The sequence below is a fragment of the Herpailurus yagouaroundi genome, unplaced genomic scaffold (assembly GCF_014898765.1).
Source record: "Herpailurus yagouaroundi ecotype Mexico unplaced genomic scaffold, PumYag 196, whole genome shotgun sequence".
NCBI lineage: Eukaryota > Metazoa > Chordata > Mammalia > Carnivora > Felidae > Herpailurus > Herpailurus yagouaroundi.
The window spans coordinates 25,713,844-25,735,445 of NW_024412427.1; the positions used below are offsets into that span (position 1 = coordinate 25,713,844).

Below are 21,602 nucleotides of genomic sequence, written 5' to 3' on the forward strand. Positions count from 1 at the left end.
ACACACACACACACACAAAAGCACAATAACAGCTTCATAAATTTAGCTTGCAAGGCAATCCCCATTTCTATTCTGTCACCTGCCCTTGGAAAAATCACACAACCAAAATAAACAGGTGCTAGAAAATGGATAGAAATTCTTATAGTGGTGAGAGTCCATTCTTTTTCTTAAGGGGGGGGGGGGGGGGAAAGACATGATCTAGAAGTGCATTTGTAAAACAGACATTTTTACCAGCATAACAGGAAGGAGACATGGTCAAATTTTCTCTAGATGGGCACGCCCTCTTGTGGGCACTTCCTGACTCACCTCTTTGGAATGGTTGGTTGAGACTGGGGGCTGTTTCTAAAATATTATTTCCCCACAATCATCTCCCTCACTTACTTATATAGTATCTTCAGATCTTTACAATATTGAAGAAGTACAGTGATATTATCAGTAATATTTCAGATATCCTCTCTTTTCATTACATCCCAAGAAACAAGCTTACTCTTAATAGCGAAGCATTGTTTAGACTAAAGTATTGCTTGAAACACTTAAATAATAGATTCAAACTTATCTTGAAAGACCATAAAACTTAAAATTGAAGGAAATAACATTATATGGTTTTCTCTGTCAAAATTAAAATTACAATCATCTTTTGTAGATGTTTAAGTTAGTAATGTTAACTGAGTAAAAGTACTGTTTCTAGGCACTGTGATAAGGATGAAAAAACAAAATACTCATGGCTCCATGAACCAACACAAATATTATAAAATAACCATACACACTAACCTCAAAATGGCAAAGGTATAGAGAGTTCAATTCAATAAGAATTTATTGAATGACCATTATATGCACAAAGTAAAAGGAAGAAATTTGTTCTGATCTGGGTAGCATTTCAGCCAGTTGTTAAAGGAGGACAGGACTTGGACCAGAATTTCAGTAGGCAGAAGTGGCTAGAATTCCATTATTAATTATTATTTATTCCATGAAAAAAAAGAGACATAAGCAAAAACATAGAAGTAAAGACTTTCATGAAATTCATAAAAAATCAAATATATTTGGCAAGAGAAAAAGATTATTCCAGAAGAAAAATAATAGAAAAGTAGGTTGGGTCCAAGTTTCAAGAGGATTTGTAAAGTTAGACTGAAAAGTTGGATTTTAAGCTACGGAGGGTAAAGACTCTATTAAGGTTCCTTCCCAAACAACAAAAGCAATTCAGGTATTTTTAAAGAAATATATCCTGGAATAATATACAGGATCAAAGAGGAACTGAGTAAGACTAAAAGCAGGGAAACCAGTTATGCAGATACTGCTACTGTCTACCCATCAAGGATGGAAATTTATGGACTAGATGGTGGTAATAATACCAACAAACAAGCAAACAAAACAAGCAAAACATAAAACAAAAAACAGTGCATGTATTCATTAAACAAATGTTTATTGAGCACTTATTATATGCCAAGCTGAAAAACTATGGTAACTAAAACAGATGCCTATGGACGATGATAATGACCTGGAGAGAAACTATGAAGCACAGAAAAGGGAGAAAGAAGTTCTAGTTTACCTGGAGGAGAGCCAACTGAGTGACAGTGCACATGAAGTTATCAACCAAATTATGTAATTCCTAACTCCCCTAGAATGTTCTGTGTTTATTTAAACAATTATTACTATGCAGATGTTTTTCCAGACCCACTGTGACATATTAGGAAGAACAAAGTAATAATTCTCAAAAGCTGGCCAAATAACTTATCCATCCCTGCAGATTTTGATTCAGTATATTGAGAGTAGTGCCTCAGAACCTATAGTTGTAAAACTCCTCAGATGAATCTCATCATATGTCAGGTTTAGAATACACTAGAAAAAAAGAATCTCTTATTAATGAGAGGATCTAGGAAGGGGGTTTGGACAAACTCCACGTTGCTACTGAAAATAGATCAGAGAATTCTCAAGCTGGAAAGAACCATGGTAATCACCTGGTTCAACATGCTGACTTTACTGCTTAGAGAGTCTTGACCAATGACAGACCTAAACTAGAACTCGTGAACTACTATGCCCCATCTCTCAGCCTACCCTTCTCCCTCCATTCAAGTAATTCCAGCCTCCTGAATTATCAATAGTTCCCAGCAACTACCTATTTATCAAAATCTGGTAAATAGATCAGAAGATTAGAGAAGGGTTGCTGATTAGAGAAGTAGCGCAATCAAGCCTTTAAGAGCTCTGATAGTTTTCCTTCAACCTAATTAAGCACTGGTTCTTGTCTTCTGACCCTAAAACACCCTTGTTCTTGCTGTGTGTGTGCGCACATGTATACACACACTTGTCTTTTCACATATTGGTTCATTCTGCTGGTCTTATTAGCTGTACATGTGTCAGCATTACTATGTCTGTAATGGGTCAACCCAGATCATTAGAGCCTTGTGATATCATATGAGGACATATTTCAAAGATCTTAGAACCTGATGCTCTTAACACCATGGTCTGAGCCAGTTCCCAGATAGGAAGGCTTCTGTCTGCAGCCCCAGTGAAATTCTATTCAATGAAGGTACTTCCTGTTAGGAAAGCTACAATATGGCGATTTCTACATTATACACAAGATCAGCTGGGACTATTCCAGTGATAATGAAGGAATGCTCTTTTTTCCCTCCACTAATTCTGTTAAACACTAAAATTTAAAGGAGAGTCTACAGAACTGTTGAATACTAAAAAGAGAGGGAGGATTTACAAGGCTGACAATATCTGATGCCAATTTACAAGTCCCCTGGAAAACCACGGGTTATTTTCATTACAAAATAAAAGGAGCAGTTAAGATTTGTTAACAATGTCTTCTTGCCTCAATCTTATCTCACTTACAATTGTAAGACTCAGTATAGATTTAAGGCATAGCTTGGCATGAATTCAAGGTAGACTTGGGAAGAAACCCAACCTACTAGCTAGTGAATCTTTATATGAGAACTAAGAAACTTTTCCTGAAACAGGACCAAAAAAAAAAAAAAAAAAAAAAAAAATACTGCAATTGTCCAGCTATCAAGCATTTAAAGTTCTGAATTTAAATAACTGATTAACTACCTAAAGTACAACAAACCGCAGACAGACATATCTGACTTACATGTCAATTCTATAGGCTTATACAGTAATCAAAATAGTCTTAGGTGATGTAAATATAATTTTTAATATATCACAACTCAAAGTAATAATTTCAAACAGAAGTAATCACTTCACAATGAATTTTCAATTTTATGAAAAGCTTCAATATATATTTCCTTATGTAAAGAGAATTCAAAGAAGTTTCTTCTGTTTACTCATATCTATGCATTAACCATCTTCTTAAGAAACACAACAAAACTCCAGATCAAGTAAATTTCTATAAAAGACTAATTACTCCTTTCCCTGTACACATTATACATGTGTACAAGTAGAACAATCTGAGGAAAATATGTTGTTTTTTGTGCATTTATTTTCTTTGATCTTAACCTACCTCTCACCCAAAAAATACAGTGATTTAGTATGATACAGTTAAGCGTTTACATAATAATTTCAAGATGGTGGATAAAAGAGAAAAATGTTACCCACAATATACTTCAAAAGAATAGAATATATTTATATGAAGCGCACAAAGCAAGGCCCAACATTTCCTTTCTGAAACATGTGGCCAATTTGATGTCCCTATGTGGTGGCGAAAGAACACAAAATTAAAAGTTGTAGCATCTCTTTAGAGTGGTTTTGAACACACAACATTGTTTAAAGCATTGCAAATTTTTCTCAACTTGTTCTTAGAAATTAGAGAATAAAAGATATTCACAAAATGGAAAACACCTGATTATCTTTCATTGCACGACCCTATGCAAGCACTGCTTTATCTAAAAACCAATGAAATTAATTAAAAACTCAAATTAATTTGTAAAAGTGGTGAGAGGAGGCAAAGAATTCTATGTACATTCAACTGTAAAATCTGTTATTAAAGAAAAAAACATGGAAACTATTCCAACAATATGCTTGTGAAAAATGAAGAGGGGGGAAAAAAGGCTTAAAACATCAAATATATTGAGATCAAACAATACCCCCAACTTCTTTTAATACTCTAAGAATAAAAGAGTCCCTTCTAGTAATATCCAGGGCTAACTGTTTGAAACTGATATTTATAAAATCTAGATTATGGTGTACATTGAGTCTGTTTGTTTTCCCAGTGTGAGCATCTCCTCTTTGTAGCAACTCAGTCAGTCCTGTGGCATGAGCCAATCACAGCCATTGGCCAATGAGCTAACCACTTCATTCCAAAATGAAGGTTTTCTTTCTCAAACATGAAAAAGATTATTGCTAACTACCTTTTTTCTTTTTGTATCAAAACAAAGCAAAAAGTAAATTTAAAACATGTCATCACTTCATCACACATACCACAAGACCTATCGATACACAGTTGAACAATGAGACTTCATGACAATACTGTCAGGGGAGATCTAGATGCCAATTTGCAGAAATTTAAAAGGACGGAAAAGTACAATGAATATGTGAGCAGCAAAACTCATACTGAAGGAAACTCCACAGGACAAATATTTCAGGTTCCTTTACAGAAACATAGTCCTCACTTTGCCTAGTACCTATTTCAGTTACCACAGTTTAAACAGTACCAGTCACTCAACACCACGGTTCAAATTTCAGTTACCATGGTATGTTGACTGTGAATAGTTTCACTTTTAGCTCTTCAGTTCACAGATCACTATGTAATCATCAGAGGCCCATCACAATCAGTAATCAATCGTGTCACTTCCTTCAAAGTCTGTCAGTGATGGGTCATGTGCACGGACAGCAAAGGGTGTAGCTGTGCTGCCTCCTTGTCTCCTAGTGATAATTTCATATGACATTTTACCAAAAATGGTCATCAAAAGAAGGAACTGACCAGCAAAGATGAACACGAGGCCAAGAAATTAAAAGTGATAATGCCGGAAGTGATTCTAACCAAAAATAAATGAAGTCATAGAAGAAACAGGTAATAGTGGGTATGTCGGACACTGACACACTCAAGAGACTCCTAGTTCTAGAGTCAGAGGAACTTGGTGAAGACAAATTTATCAACATAAATAAGGAATGTGGTTGTGATAAAATGGACAAAGATGTCCCAGAGGAAGTGACACTGGCAAAAAAAACAAAAACAAAAAAACAAAAAAAAACACTTACATTAAAGAGACTCTAAGAGAAAGACCAGTACATATTACTTCACTTCTATGTACAATATAAAAACCAAAACAAATGAACAAACAACAACAACAAAAAACAGAAACAGACCCATAAATACAGAGAACAAATTGGTAGTTTCCAGAGGAAAGTGGCAAAATAGATGAAAGGGATTAAGATGTACAAGCTTCCAGTTATAAAATAAATAAGCCATGGAAATGAAAAGTACAGCATAGGGAATATAATCAATAATATTGTAATCATGTCCTAGGATGACAAATGATGACTGCGCTTATCATAGTAAACACTGAGTAATGTATAAAATTGCCAAATGACTATGTTGTACAACCTGAAACTACTGTAATATTGTATGTCAACTATACAATAAATAAAGAAATAAACTGAACCCAAAGGAGACAGTAGGGAGGGAGAAAAGGAGGGAGGAAGACAGGGAGGGAAGCAAGAAGGAAACAAACTCTGGGAGGTATTTTGCAACATGGAAAGAGCAAAAGATAAAATGTTAGAACCTGATCCAAAACTAAAAAGGTGTCTAACAATTCACCATGACATAAAAAGATGCTCACACCGTATCATAAGTTACATGACAAGAAGGTAAGCGCTGTTCAAACTCCTGTTGATAACTTTTTTTTTTCAAAGCAGAAATAAAAACACTCTAATGCCTCTAATGTTTCAAATTAGTATACTAAATAAGTATTAGTTTTACTTACCTTTAATCATTTCTCTATACATTTAAAACCAACAGTAAAAGAGTTCTTAATGTGTTGACAAAAATGTTTAAATGTCATGGAACAAGTATAATTGTTGGCCATTAAGACCCCTTTGCACAGTTCCACCTTTCACATTTTTATGGTCCAGCACTATCATGCACAAAGTATGGACTGTTTATATACCATAAGGGAAAGAAGTGGGTAAAAGAAAAATTTGGAAGGGTTGGGAGTGGAGGGGAGTGGAACAGAGAGTAAACAATTACTATTTTTATATTATACAATACTATAGTTAACTAGTAATTTCTCCCTCTCCAGCCTGCCTTTCCTCTAAGTTATAAAAAATAAACAAGAATGAAACAGAGGTGCCAATTACCAAGAAAGGACAATTACTAAGAATTTATGTTCCTCATGTTTTAATATTGTATCTTAAAATCTATATATCCTGAAAGTCAAGAAAAATATGTTTTTATCCAATTTATGTGTAGATTAGCTGCCTAACCCAATATCAGTTTATAGTAATAAGGAACATGTTAATTGTGGGGAAGGAAAACATATAAACTTTCTCCCCCTATGCCACATGCTACAAATTGCAGACCTAATAACCACTCTCTTCCCCCTCCTTTGACAATAAAACCACTATTTTGTCTGGGAAAACAAAGTGTCCACCAGCAAGCCATGAGCTATATAAAAGACAGTCATTGGGATGACCCACTCAACTTTCTAAGTTCTCTTGCAGCCAAGAACAGCCAAGTGACTGAATTGTGCTCCTTCTCTACTACTCCCCCCAAAAATAACTAAGGGGAAGTCTATAGGGAGACTCTGGAAAACCCTTGCATCCCAGATTTAAAAAGTAACAGATACATCTGGCAATAGTCTCCCCCACCCACATCATCTCTCTTCTTCTCACCTTGAATGCAGATGTGACATCTAAAATTGTAAGAGCTATATTATATCCATAAGGCAAAAGACATGAGAGAAGGGCCTAAGAGAATCCCAGATATGTTGGCTCTAGCATCATTGAAAACCTAAGCTAATGCCAGCAACCAACCACCTCCAAACTTTTTATTATATGGCAAGAAGCCAGGGAGCAGGAAGACAAACATGCACATCCTAACCACAGTCAGGTTTTCTATTGTTTGCCGCCAAAAACATTCCATGGATTAACCATTCTTATTTTAAACTAAGTCAAACGTAAATGTAAATGATCAAAGACTGAGGAAAATAAAAACACTACAATTTAGTGAGATAGGAAGCTATTAAATAATTTTCTTGCTTTAATTTTTATTTCTATTGGTATTGTGCTAATATCTGTACAATCAATTACATTTTTAAAGAAAAACAAGAAATATCAATGCAACAAAAGGGCCTAACTGGTTTACTTTATTTTCAGAATTAAAAATGTTGACTTTTTGTACCATATGCTTTTCAAGACAATATTTATTTCCTTCAACACTGAGTAACAAAAAATATCAACATTAGGACAATTACCAAACACTATTCTTTTTATCATATTTATATACCCAACTCACAGGTTACATTAAGTAGCCACAACAAACAGTAGTCTTAGTCCTATGTTCACTGACAACAAACACAGTCAATGCTGGCTAATCAAAACTATGTTGAAACTACACATCCAGGATAAGGAAAAATAAACTAAATACAGGCTGATTTAGAAAATAGCTATTTGTCCTTTCCTGTCATATGTCTAAAAAATTACTACACCTCCTCTTAAAATTTATAATTTTCTGCCCCATTGGCTCATTACCTGGTGGTCGTTTCTCTGTGAGCATGTTTTCTTAACTTTACTATTAGAGACAAGGCCTACCAAGGTTATGTAGCAAATGTCTATTAAAATAAAGCCTCTGGCCAGCATCTTTCCCTAATGGCAGGCCCTTGGATCCTAGTCATTTCTGTTGGTCAGTGCTAAGCACAAAGCTTTGTATGCATTAATGATCATATATTCTGAATGTTAAAAATATTTTCCCAGGAGGCCTGGATGGCTCAGTCAGTTATGCGTCCAACTCCGTATTGGCTCAGGTCGTGATCTTGTGGTCATGAGATCAAGCCCACATCGGGCTCCATGTTGAACATGGAGCCTGCTTGAGATTCTCTCTCTCCCTCTCTCTGCCCCTCCCTGGCTCGTGTGCATTCTCACTCTAAACAAACAAACATTTAAAAAATATTTTCCTGTCATTTAAGATATCTAAAATATTCTATTAGAATCATGCCTGAATTCAACCTCTTCATCCACCACTACCTCCCTCCCTTACCAAGCCCCCTTTCTCCATTACAAGACTCCACCCAAGGTAACTAATTTGGACAGCAGTTTTCTTTCCTTCTTTCCTAATTTCCTTCCTTTTTCCCTCCCTTCTTCCTTTTTTTCTTTCTCTCTTTCTCTCTCTTTTCTTTCTTTCTTCCTTTCTTCCTTTCTCTTTCTTTCTTTCTTGGCTAAGTGACTTTAAAGGCCACAATGGCAAACACTATTGTATCTGACTAAATCAATGATAGCCACAAAGCACTTGACACTTATTATCACTTTTCTTCCTCATAACAGACAGCGCTTGTGAGAGAATATCACTATTTTCATATAGACGTAAGAAATTTGAGCCTTTGTATGTTACATTACTCATTGAATTCATAGACCATAACTGACAATGGCACAGTCTCTTGACCTCATACCTCTCTCTTACTGCTCCGTGGTAAAACTTCTCAAAAGAGTTACCTACACTCTTCTCCCTGATCAATCCATGCCACCAGGGTCCACAACCACTATGTCACAGAAACTGTCCTCATCTAGGCCCAAAGCCTCCAATGGTGAGTCCTCCATTCTCATTAGCTCTTTTCTCAGTGGTGCTTGACCCAGGTGATGACTGACTTTGAACTGCTCCTTTCTTGGCTAACGACGTTCCCCTGGTGATACATCTGTCTTACCTGCTGCATCTTCGTTCTTTGCTGAGTTTTCCTCTTCCCAGCCTGCAGATGTTGAACTGGCCCAGGATTCAATTTTCAGACCTCTATCTTCTCTAAACTCTTAGTGAGCTTATCTAGCCATATATATTTATATTGCTTTTGATGCCAATAATTTCCAAGTGGGAATCTCTCTCCTGATCTGCCCACAAGCTTCAGATGCATAGTAACCCAACTCCACAATTCATCTTTCCTTCTGCTATATCAAGATTTTTATTGAAAATCCTCCTAACCAGTATGATGAGGGGTTGGTTAAATTTTTCAAAAGTTGAATATTCTCTTGGTAAAGTAGAGAATCGTTTAAAAACAAAGTATGCATAACTTAAACATTTTCTTTTCATTTAAAACACAAAGGTTCATTCACTGGCCAATTTTTTATATAAGACCAAAGACTTTTCTTTGAATGCAGTCCCACAACTAAATGTTCCATATCATCTTTCTTACATAAACTATAATACATTGAATTGTCCTACGATTTCAAGTTTCATTTTATTTAAAATAGAACAAGAATATAAAAACACTAACAATGCACTCTGCATGCAGAATGCTTTTATGATTTTTCTCAATCTTTTACAGCTGGGTTACCCATACTTAATTCTAGAGCAATTTTTTATAAACCAACTCTATTTTTTCAAGTTAGCGCTCAAACAGCAATCTTAGTTTTCAAACCCACAACTCTCTTTTTAAACTCAGTATTCACCAGTTTACAGGAGACTTAATGAATTATGTAATTACAAAGATAAAAGCAAGCCTAATGAGGCTCTAGGTGGCATATAATTCAACTGAAACCAGCAGAGGAGCATGGTACTACAAGGTGGTGTTTAGGGTGTTTTAAACTAATGCTTCAGGGTGTTTAGGGTGCTGTTGGCATCAGGAAACATGTTTTAAGGTGAAAATGGGAAGTATTGGTTAATCTGAGTCCATTAAGGGAATATGGGCCAAATTTCCACTTCCCACCTCTATCATAATGAAGCCACACCTTTTCCAGCCCTCCTCACCTTAGCAAATGGCAAAAGTTTTGCTGAAGCTAAAACTTTTAATTCCTCTCTCTTCTTTCCCAATATCTCAGACAGCAATAATGCCTGTATTTCTAGGAACTCTCAAAATATATCCCTGGTATATTCACTTCTCTTCAATTTCATCCCTATCACCCACAGTCTACACTGTCAACATCTCCCAACTATAGTAACTTCCTAGTCTCCTCACTTCTATTCTTGCCCCTACCCTCAAAACCATACAACACAAAACAGCCCAAGAGAACCTTGTAAAATGAGAGTGAGATGGCATCACTTCTCTGCTTTTAATTCATCAATGGCTACTCATTAGTCATGAAATAAAACTGTGAGTCCTTCCCATGATCAACCAGATCCTAGCAGAGCCAGCACCTCGCTACCTCTCCAGCTTTGTTTCATACCATTCTCCTCTTGCACTCTGCTTTAGGCACACTGACTTTCATCTCCATTCCTCCAATATGCTAACTCCCCACCAGGACCCTTGCACGTGCAGTTCATTCTGCCTCAAATGAGTTCTGCTAACTCTTCATAAAACTCACTTCTGATTTTTCAAATGTTATATCCTCAGACAGGTCTCTGTTGATCACTAACTAAAGGAGTCTTGCTTTGAGTCTCTCTTGTGTCTCTCACATCCAAGGTACTCTGTATCACATCCTCTTCAGGGGAGGAGGGACTCCCTTCATAACAGTTACCAAACATAGTAACCATCTTACCTAATTGTATGCTTATATGTTTCTGTTTGTATCCACTAAAATATAGTTTCATTATATCATGAATTTCCTCCACGTTGTTTATCTTGCTTTTCTTCCTACCCAGCTCAGTGCCAAGAGTAACGACTTAACAAATATTTTCTGAAGAAAAAAAAATGAATCTTCTGAATAAGACCAGCTAAATATATTCTCAACTGATACTTCTCTGCATCAAAATCCTACATTTATGTCCAAAAAAGAAAAAAAAAAATATATATATATATATGAATGTTTAGAGCAGCTTTATTCAGAATAGCTCAAATCTGGAAACCAAATGTCCAACAAGAGAAGAATGGAGACACAAATTACAGTACATTCATACTAGAGAATATTAATTAGTAAATTAAAAAAATGAGCCAGTGAGAAGTATCTCAAAAACACTTTGTGAAAGCAACCAAACAGAAAAGAGTACCTTTTGTATTACTCCAATTATACATAGTTTAAGAACAATACAAAACATCTTTGATGAGAAAAATCATAGCAGTGGTTGCCTGTACAAGGTGGAGACTGGCCAAAAGGAAGTACAAAAGAACTAGATATGTTCTACACTTTAACAGGCATATGGGTTACATGGGTATAATCATTTATAAAAGTGACTAAATTGCTCACTGCATGCAAATTTTATCACAGTATTTTAAAAGGTCAAAGGTTTTAAAGTCTTAAATTTGCTCCCTCAGATAACCCAAGAAACGGAAACACACTACTATCCCTTTTCACCAAGATCTATTTACTAATTTGTTCATTCACCCTCTAATTTCCTACTCATCTCTGGCAGAAATATGAAAAGATTTGGGTCAAAATGTTTGATTCCTTGTGGCAACATACTGGGAAAATATATATAGCTATGAAAGATCATTTATTATGCTTTTATATAGGGTAAATAATATAAAACTATGACAGCTAAAGCATAAACCAGTATATGAGCAATTATAGAAGGAATAATCAATAAAGAACATTAATGAGATGTCAAAGTACATCAAACAAATGTGATATGAGACAGCCAACATGAATTGTTGGCCCCCAACAGGCTAAGCAAGAATGTCGTGGTTTTCAACTTCTTTCTACCCCTCAAAACACCTAACAAATACAACACATGGACTCATGATGGCACATTAACACACGAAATGCAAACAAAGAATGCAAAAGAATAAAAAACAGAAACATGTAATTAGAATGTAAAAAATCTACATGAATCCAATATATATATTTCCTTAAAACACACTCTACCCTCTAAATAGCCATGTTAAGAATCACTATTTAGAGCTGTAAGAACCAAAACAGTAGTCATGGGCTGCATGTAGCTACTGAGCACTTAAAATGTGACAGGGGCATATGGGAAACTGAATTTTTAATTTTATTAAATATCAATTAATTTTAATTTTAAAATGTATTCAATTCAATTATTGGAAATTTTTTAAGTTTGTTTGGCATAACCTGTTATGTAAACCTACTTTTCAACTGTTAATTTTATGAAATATAAGTACAAACCAAATATTTCCAATGAAAACTTAGTGTCATAATTGAGATGTGCTATAAGCATAAAATATACACTGGTTTTGAAGACTTAATACAAAAAAGAAAAAAGAAAGTTCAATAGCTCACTAATTTTTTCACTGGTTACATTTTTAAGAGATATTTTGGATTCACTGATTTAAATAAAGTAATTATTAAAATTAATTTCACCTATTTTTTTTTTTTTTACTTTTTTTAATGTAGCTACTGGAAAACTTCAAAGTACATATGTGCCATGCATTGTATTCCTACTGGAAAGTACTATTCTAAAGCTTATATGTCTAAATGCAAATTATAGATACCATGATGATACATTAATGATTAATATTTCAAACATCTCCTGACCTTTTCACTTGATTGTCTTCTTTTCTTTAGTTGAATGAAATCTGTTTCCACCCTTTCTGCCAGCTCTAGTTTCCTCTTGTTTCTTTTAAATGCAGCTAAACTGAATCCTATAAAAGAAACATTAAAAATAACACTTGAGAAATATTAGAGCAATGGGGTAATGAGATATCCTGAAGAGCCTTCTCAGACTAAAATCCGTAAGAATGGCAAATAAAAGGGTTAAATTTTTTGCAATGTACACTGAAGTAGTAGGAGAATAAAAGAAATAACCTTAGAAGAGGTTAAAACCTTAAGAAAAAGATCAAATACAGATAGACAAGAAGAGTCCTAAAGGTAGATGGTACCCAGAGGTATCTGCTAACGCATGCTACTACCAACTTTAGTTTTGAAGGTCTCTGCATAAATGACAAGACGAAATCTTGGGACAATGCAGCATGAGAAAACATCTTAGGATTTTGGACAAAAAAAGTAAGGAATCTCAAAGAGTAATATGCATAGTGAAAAGGAAAACTAGAAAAGGCCACTGTTCACAAAGAAACAGGAAATTTGCAAGTCTCAGCTGTGGCTATAAATGTAAAAGGGGGAAAGGTCTCACTAGAAAATTTATGAGCAAAAAGTACATTCAGACAAGTTTAGAGGAGAATTCATATTATCTGTCCGGTCTGAACACACACACACACACACACACATACATATGCACATCTTAGTGTTTCAGTGCTTCAAAAACCCATTAAACACAAATGAAATACTCCCTGGAAAAGCATACCTTAACTTACCAGACCTTAGAGAATTCACAGTTTCCAATTAACATGAGCCCATAGTTTAAAAAAAAAATTTTTTTTTTACAAAGTATATGAGAAATGAACCACCAAAAATAAAGAATAGAAGTCAGCCAAATAAGGGGCACCTGGGTGGCTCAGTCACTTGAGCACCCAGCTCTTGATTTCAGCTCAGGTCATGATCCAGGGAGGTAGGATGGAGCCCCTCATTGGGCTCCACATTCAGCATGGAGTCTACTTGGGATTCTCATTCTCTCTCTCTCTCTCTCTCTCTCTCTCTCTCTCCCTCTCTCTCCCTCTCTCTCTCTCTCTCTCTCTGTCTCTAAAATAAAAAAAAACATTAATTTTTTAAAAAGTCAGCCAAATATAAGAAAACATAATTTGACCTACAAAGCCTCAGATAATGGAATAATCAGATACAGAATATAAAACATGTTTATGCTCACAGAAATTTAAAAAAAGATATTGAAAATATAATTAGGGGACCAAAAAATGATACACTGACCAGGCAGACTTAAAGAAGAACAAAATGGAACTTCTAAAAATAAAAAAATTAAAAAAAAAGTTTTAACTTAACATATAGATTTCAACAGCCAATTAGATTCAGCTGATAAAAGAGAAATTATGAGGGGCGCCTGGCTGGCTCACTTGGTAGAGAATGCAACTCTTGATCTCAAGGTTGTAAATTCGAGCGCCATGTTGGGTGTAGAGATTGCTTAAAAATAAAATCTTTCAAAACAGAGAGAAATTATGAACTAGAATATAATGCTAAAGAGATTATCAAAGTTTTCTGATAATGGCAGGCTAAATTATTCAGAGTAATTCTCTACTGAATTTACTAAAAATATCAGATAAAATATGAAAACACAGCACCTTAAAAACATTAAAAAAACTTATAAAAAGTACCAAGCTAAATTCTGGGGGTAAACTGAGACTAATGCTATTATTATGGCACTGTGAGCATTTGCCAACACAAGCACACATGAGTTTGGTTAAAAGGCATCAAGAAAAGATATAAGTCAAGCCCAGAGCCAAGTTTCATAAGAGACACTTCCCACAATAAGCTAGGTATTAAAAGGGCTAATGGTCTCATAGTAGAGCTGATTCAGAACTATACAAGTCTGTCCCTACCTTCTATCCCAACATGAAGTCCATTCAGACAAGACTGTCTTAGATTAAGGGTGAAAAAAATAAGGAGGAGGACAAGGACAGTGATAAGAGGAATTAGAAAGAAAAAAAAAAAAAAAAAAAAAAAAAAAAAAAAATACGACCCCTAATAAGTTTGGGATTGACTGGAGCCCTTCAACAGACTTGCAAACATGAAGTCTGGGTAGGTCAGGGAATGTTAAGCTTTGAACTAAGTTTAAGTAAATTCTGATGAATGGTATGTGAAATAATAGAAAAAATATATATTGGTCTCTGACCTTAGTTCCTGGCACAGATCTCTTAAAACTCTTGTAATTTCCTAAATTATAAGAGCACTAGGACCATCTTTTGTTCTAATATTTGGTCTTTGACCCTAGTTTCTGACACAGAACTCCTAAATCCCTTGGAATCCCTGGGTGATATGAATGCCTTTTGTTCTAATGAGGCAATTCTTAGTGGGCACCTAGCTAGCGTCAGGCTGAAGACTAGACACCAGGAAGCCTAAACCATAATTAAAAGCTTGAAACTTTCAGCCCCATCTCCATCCTCTGGGAAGGTGAGAGGGACTGGCAATTGAGTTAATGACTGAGCATACCTAGAAGATGAAACCTCCATAAATATCCCAAAAGTACAAGGTTTGGAGAGTTGCCAGCTGGCTAAACATATCTACATGTTGGGAGGATGGTACAAATCAATTGCACCTAAGGATGGCCTCATGGGAACCTATGATTTATAGCCAGTTGGTCAGTACAAGTGACAACCTACACTTTCAATTGGCATCTAATGAGGCAAGAGGTGGGGGTAAACTAGTAAGACAGCCCTGACCTGTGTGGTCTACACTAACTCCAGTTAGAGTCAGAATTGAACTGAATTGTAGGACACCCAAACGGTGTTGAAGAAATGCTTGGTGTAGAAACCCATACATCTGGTATCAAAAGTGATGTAGAGAGTTCTGAGTATGAAAGTAGGATGAGAGTAAAGGACAGACAGAGGAGTATTTTCCCCATAAACAGTGCACACACAATTGGCAAAAATAAATGCAAAATATAATACAAGAGAAAAACACCTTCATCCTAGGCCATGGTGAAATTACACAAATAATTATTTAAGGGCAATGATAAGCACATAAAGATAATCAGGCACAAAAAAAAAAAAAAAAAAAAGACGGGGCACTATAAATGACAACAAGCAGAGAAAAAAATCCCAATTAGGATTTCAGATTATCAGGCAGAAATATAAAACAAGCACACTTATAATAATTTAAAAACAAACAAAAAACATGAAAGTAGCTATAGTTCATACTGTAAACTAAAGATAGCACAGATTTTTAAAAAAACAAGCAAAAAAAAAAAAAACCCAGAACTTCTAGAAATGAAAAAATAAATACTCAAAACTAAAATCTCAATGTATATGTTTGGTAGCTGATAGGATATAGAAAAAGGAGCTGATGAATTGGAAGACTGATCAGAAAAAAGCCAGAATACAGCTAAAAAAATAAAATAAAATAAAAAGAAATAAAATAATAGAGAAAACCAAAGAAACGTTAAGAAACAGGAAAGATAAGGTGAGATGGTCTAATATACATTTAATCAGAATTTAATAAGATGAAGGTAAAAGAATGGAATAAAGGTAATGTTTTAGAAAACTGGAAAAGAACTTTTCCAAAATTATAAAAGCCACTCCAAAGAATATCCATAAATTAAATTAAAATCATAAAAGTTCATAATAAGATACATTAAGTAAAAGAGAGTAAGAACAATGACAGAGAAAAATCTAAAAACAGCAAGAGGGAAAACAGATTACTTTTAAATAAGCAGAAGTTAAAATGACAGCAGCCTTTTCAACAGCAAAATGGAAGCCTGAGACAGTGGACTAATTACCTGCAATGAGCTAAAAAGAAATATCTGCTGATTCAGAACACTATATTCAGTGAAAATATCCTTCAAAAATGAAAGTGAAATAAAAATAGTCTCAGATAAACAAGAATGAGCAAATTCATCACCATCAAGACCTATGGTAATCAAAATACTAAAGGGTGTTCTTCAGAAACTGAGAAAATAATACAAAGTGAAAGATGAAAGACAAAAAAAAAAGTGGAGGGGATTAAGTGCAAAGGAAAAAGTAAATAGGCAAATCTAAATGAAAACTCACTGTTATAAAACAATAATGTCTCCCACTGTTTTAAATGCATACCGAGTTTAAAATAAAAACACAAAAGTTGGGAAGACATTACATGTAGTTCATTCGAGTATTCTAGGGTTCTTGCATTGGCTGAGAAGTGGTAAAAAGTACTATTATCTAATAAACTTTCCTAAGTATGTATGTTGAAATCTCTAAGTTAATTCAAAGAGAATGGTAAAAGAAGGTAACAGAAACATATCAATGAAAAAGAAAATGTAATGATGGAAAATAATACTAAAGAAGGCAAGAAATGAGATATAGAAGGAGACACAGACCATGTGGGACAAATAAGAAGCAAAGAGTAAGAGATTAGATTCAAATCTAATATATGAGTAATTAAATTAAATGTAAATGGACTAAATGCACCAATTAAAATACAAAGATCACACACAAAACAATTTTTTATTTTATATGTGTTGCTTTTAAACATAAGATTACACAGATTAAAAACAGATAGAAAAAGATATACATGCAAATACTAATGAAAGGAAACTGTTATACTTATTTTTTTTTAATGTTGACTCATTTAGTTTGAGAAAGCATGTGCACATAAGCAGGGGAAGGGTAGAGAGAAAGGGAGAGTGAGAATCCCAACCTGACTCCTCACTGTCAGCACAGAGCCCAACGTGGGGCTTGATCTCACTAACTCTGAGAATATGACATGAGCTGAAATCAAGAATTGAACACTTAACTGCCTGAGACATCCAGGCGTCCCTACAGTTATTTTAATATCAAACAAGTAGACTTCAAGGCAGTAAACATTACTAGATACAGAGTGCCATTTCTTTAAAAAAAAAAAAAAAAAAGTAAATGGTGGGGCTCCTGAGTGGCGCAGTCGATTAACCTTCCAACCTTGGCCAATGTTATTTTCTTTGGTTTTTTGTTTTAACCCCCCCCCCCCCATCAGGTTCTGTGCTGACAGCTCAGAGCCTGGAGACTGCTTCGCATTCTGTGTTTCCCTCTCTGCCTCTCCCCCACTCACACACTCTCTCTCTCTCTCCCTCCCTCAAAAATAAATAAACATAAAAAAAAATTTTTTTTAAGTCAACTAACCAAAGTCTTTCATGGGGCTACTAACACATGCAAGTAAATATATGGCAACTATAGTAAAAGAAAAAAAAATTAAGTTTTTTTCATAATATAGTATGTGACAAATATAAAAAATATGAAGTTGTTTGAACATTTAAAAATTCAACATAATTCATTACACTAACAAATTAATGTCCTCTTAATAAACAAAAATACAATATTAAATTCATTTACAATTTTTTAAATCTTTCAAAATAAAACTCCCTAAATATGACATATCACTAAATTTTCAATCAAACGCATTATACTTAAGTACGTCCAATATCATCACTTCAATTAAACTATACTAATGATCCTTTGTCACTATGACAGGGAAGGGAAAAAAGTATAAAGATTCAAAAGAAAGAAACACAACTATCATTATTCACAAATGACATGATTATGAATTTAGGAATCAACAAGAATCTACAGATAAATCATAAGGATTAATAGAAGAGTTTAGCAAGGCAGCTATATAAATGTATGTGTATATACATATATACACATGTGAACATATACATAAATATACATATATGAAAACAATTATATCCATTGGCAACGACCATTCTGAAATATATTTTGGCATCATCTGGTAAGATGAAGATAGGCAGATACTATGATCCAACAATTCTACTACAGTACGTATATTAGAGAAAGCCAACTGACACAGAATATATGTAGAAGAAAACTTGTTTGTTGTAACTCCAACATAATAGTCTACCTACAGAAGGTATACAATAGTTTATAATAAATAGGTTAAAAAAGCAAAGTGGAGAAATGTTATTTTCAAAATGAACCCAAATTGCAAAATATCCAATAATAAACTAATCATGAAGCCTGAAAACAATACTGTAGTAATAACACAGAAATGAACTAAAAAAAAAAAAAAAAACTTAATGGAACTACCCGTCAAATCCAAAAACAAATTGATGTATATTCTATTTGAGAAAAAACAATGATATTTCATGCCAGTAGGAAATGAATGTTACTCAATAAGCTGTCTTGGCACAATACGTTACCTATTTGGGGGGAAAAATTAGATTCCTGCCTCACACTACACATAAAAATGAAATCTTATATTAATAATTTAAACACATACTTTTTAAATGCCCAAAAAAGTTAAACCATTATCCAACAATATAGGCATAAATAACAGAGTTTTTTGAGATACTTGCTATTTTTTAGTTTAATAGTTTTGTTTTAAAGTAGAAGATTTCCCATAAAATGTTATCAAAGCCAGAATCAAAACAATGGTTGGCTGATACAATCATATAAAATTTAAAATGTCTATATGGCAAAAGATATCATATGCAACAGTAATGATAAATAACATATTTAAACTTTTTAGTATATGCAAATAGCTATTGAGACAGGATTAATATCCTTAAATCATAATGATTATAATACAAAATTAATAAAATGGAGTTAGAAAGAAGATGGCCCAGTAGGAAGTGACAGGAATCTATCTCCCTACCTAAACAATAACTGTCCTGCCAAAATCTAATACAAGTGTTACAGACCTCTGGAGTCTATTTAAGGCTGTTACTTTCAAAGGAAGGCTTGAAGTAAACCGTGGTTAGTTGGGGCCAATTTCAGCTCTTACTGAAATCGACCCATTCTCCATCCCCATCCGTTTGGCAGACAACCACGCACGTATTCTGAGAGCAGATTGCACAGAGCTTGTGAGAGCCAGGTTGGGCAATAAAGACCCTGTCCTCCAAATACTGGAATCAGTGCTTCTGATTTCTTCTTGCTGGTACTGGTCACAAGGTGCAGAAACAGAAGTAGGCAGCTATTGTTGCAATGCCCTCCCCCTCCAGCTGAACTGACTTTCAAGGAATTTAAAAGACTTGTGCTTTTTCTCCACCTTCAACTTACCTCTTTTTCCCCTTTTGGGAGACATTCAAAGAGATATAGAAATGGCCCATAAGCACATGAAAAATGCTGAATATCATAAGCATTAGGGAATATGAAGCAAAACCACAATGAGATACCACCTCACACCCATTAGAATAATTATTATTTAAAGAAAATAAATAAATAGCAAATGTTGGTGAGGATGTGGAGAAACTGGAACCCTTGTGCACTATTAGTGGAAATTTAAAATGGCATAGCCACTATGGAAAAGGGTACAGTGATCCTCCCAAAAATTGAAAATAGGATTACCATAAAATCCAGCAATTCCACTTCTTAGTACTCAAAACTATTGAAAGCAGGGATTCTAACAGAGATTTGTATACCCATGTTCATAGCAGCAAAATAAACACTGGCCGAACAGCAACCCGAGTATCCATCAACAGGTAAATGGATAAACAAACTGTGGTGTGTGTGTGTGTGTACATCATGTGTATATATACATATATATGGAATTCCATATTCATATTCCAATTCAGCCTTAAAAAGAAACTGACAGATGCTACAACATGGATAAACCTTGAGAACATCATGTTAAACGAAATAAGGCAGTCATAAAAGGACAAATAACGTATGGTTCCACTAATATGAAGTACCCACTGTAGTCCAATTCATAAAGATAGAAATGAGAATGGTTGCTAGAGGCTAAGTGGAGGGTAATAGGGAATTACTGTTTAAGAAGTACAGAGTTTTCAGTTTGGCAAGATAAAAAGGGTTCTATAGAAGGATGGTAGTGATGGCTGCACAAAAATGTGAATATACTAAAAGCCATTTAACTGTACCATTAAAAAATATTTAAGATGATAAATTTAATGTTATGTGTATTTTGCCAAAATATTCAAAAAGAATTATAGAAAAAAATGTACACAAATGTTTATAGCAGCATTATATATAACAGTCCCAAACTGGACACAATCCAGATGTCTTTCAATGGGTAAATGATTAAACAAATAGTGGTATACCCATATCATATACTACTTAGCAATAAAATGAAATAGGCTATTAATAAATACAACCATCTGGATGAATCTCCAAAGAATTACTCTGAATTATTAAAAAGCCAGTTCCCAAAAGGTTACATATTGTATGGTGTCACTTATATCACATTCTTGAAATAGCAAAATTATACTAATGGAAAATAGGTTAGTGGCTCCAGGGGCTAAGGAGGGCATGGAGGTGAGGAGATATGACTATAAAAAAGGAAACCTGAGAAACTGTTGTGAAGATGGAAGTGTTCTGTATCTTGACTACATCAACATCAATATCCCAAATGTGATTCTGCACTGTGTTTTGCAAGATTACCATTAGAGGAAACTGAGCAAAGGGTACACGGGGATCTCTCTATATTAATTCTTACAACTGCATGTGAATTTATAATTACCTAAAAATAAAAAATTTAAAATAGCATAACTGGTCATATTAAAGAGTGAAGTATTAATATATCACACACCTGTTATAATAAAATTCTAAAATTAGTACATAAAATGTTTTATCAATCATGTTGTCTTTCAAAGTATCCTACTCAAAGGCAGAAGAACTCTAAAATCACAACCCAGCCAATAGAAAAAAAATAGGATTCCTTGTAGCAGAATCATGCCCATAAATTGGTAGGATAAAATAATGTCCCCAATCAACTCTTTACTTAATATAAACATGTACCTCAGGTCCAATCAAAGCATAAAACAGCTAAAAATTAAGGAATAGATGGTGGCAACTTTGTAGCACAAGCTATTTAAGATTGGTCCTTACTAAGAGACAACAAAACTACTTTCAATTTCAACTTTAATGAGTCTTCTGGAAGAACTCAAAAACATGTAGAAGCTTGGGGCACCTGGGGGGCTCAGTGGGTTAAGCATCCAACTTCAGCTCAGGTCACGATCTCACGGTTTGTGAGTTCGACCCCCGCATCAGGCTCTGTGCTGACAGCTCAGAACCTGGAGCCTGCTTCAGATTCTGTGTCTCTCTCTCTTCCCCTCCCCTGCTCGCACACTGTCTCTCTCTCTCTCTCAAAAATAAATAAACATTAAAAAAAATTTTTTTTAGGGGCGC

At 34.6% G+C, this 21,602-nt stretch overlaps 1 protein-coding gene across 10 annotated transcripts in view; it reads right to left on the minus strand.

Moving 5' to 3' along the window:
- The window catches only part of TASP1 (taspase 1), a 307,910-nt gene that overhangs the window by 208,447 nt on the left and 77,861 nt on the right, over positions 1-21,602 (minus strand). For all 10 annotated transcript variants that reach the window (XR_005782143.1, XR_005782144.1, XM_040447716.1 and 7 more), the window contains one exon: positions 12,466-12,572. Coding sequence is in view for 8 of the 10 variants with exons in the window: in XM_040447716.1 (XP_040303650.1) it covers positions 12,466-12,572 (107 nt within the window). In the remaining 2 variants the exon portion in view is untranslated. The remainder of the gene's footprint in view (positions 1-12,465; positions 12,573-21,602) is intronic.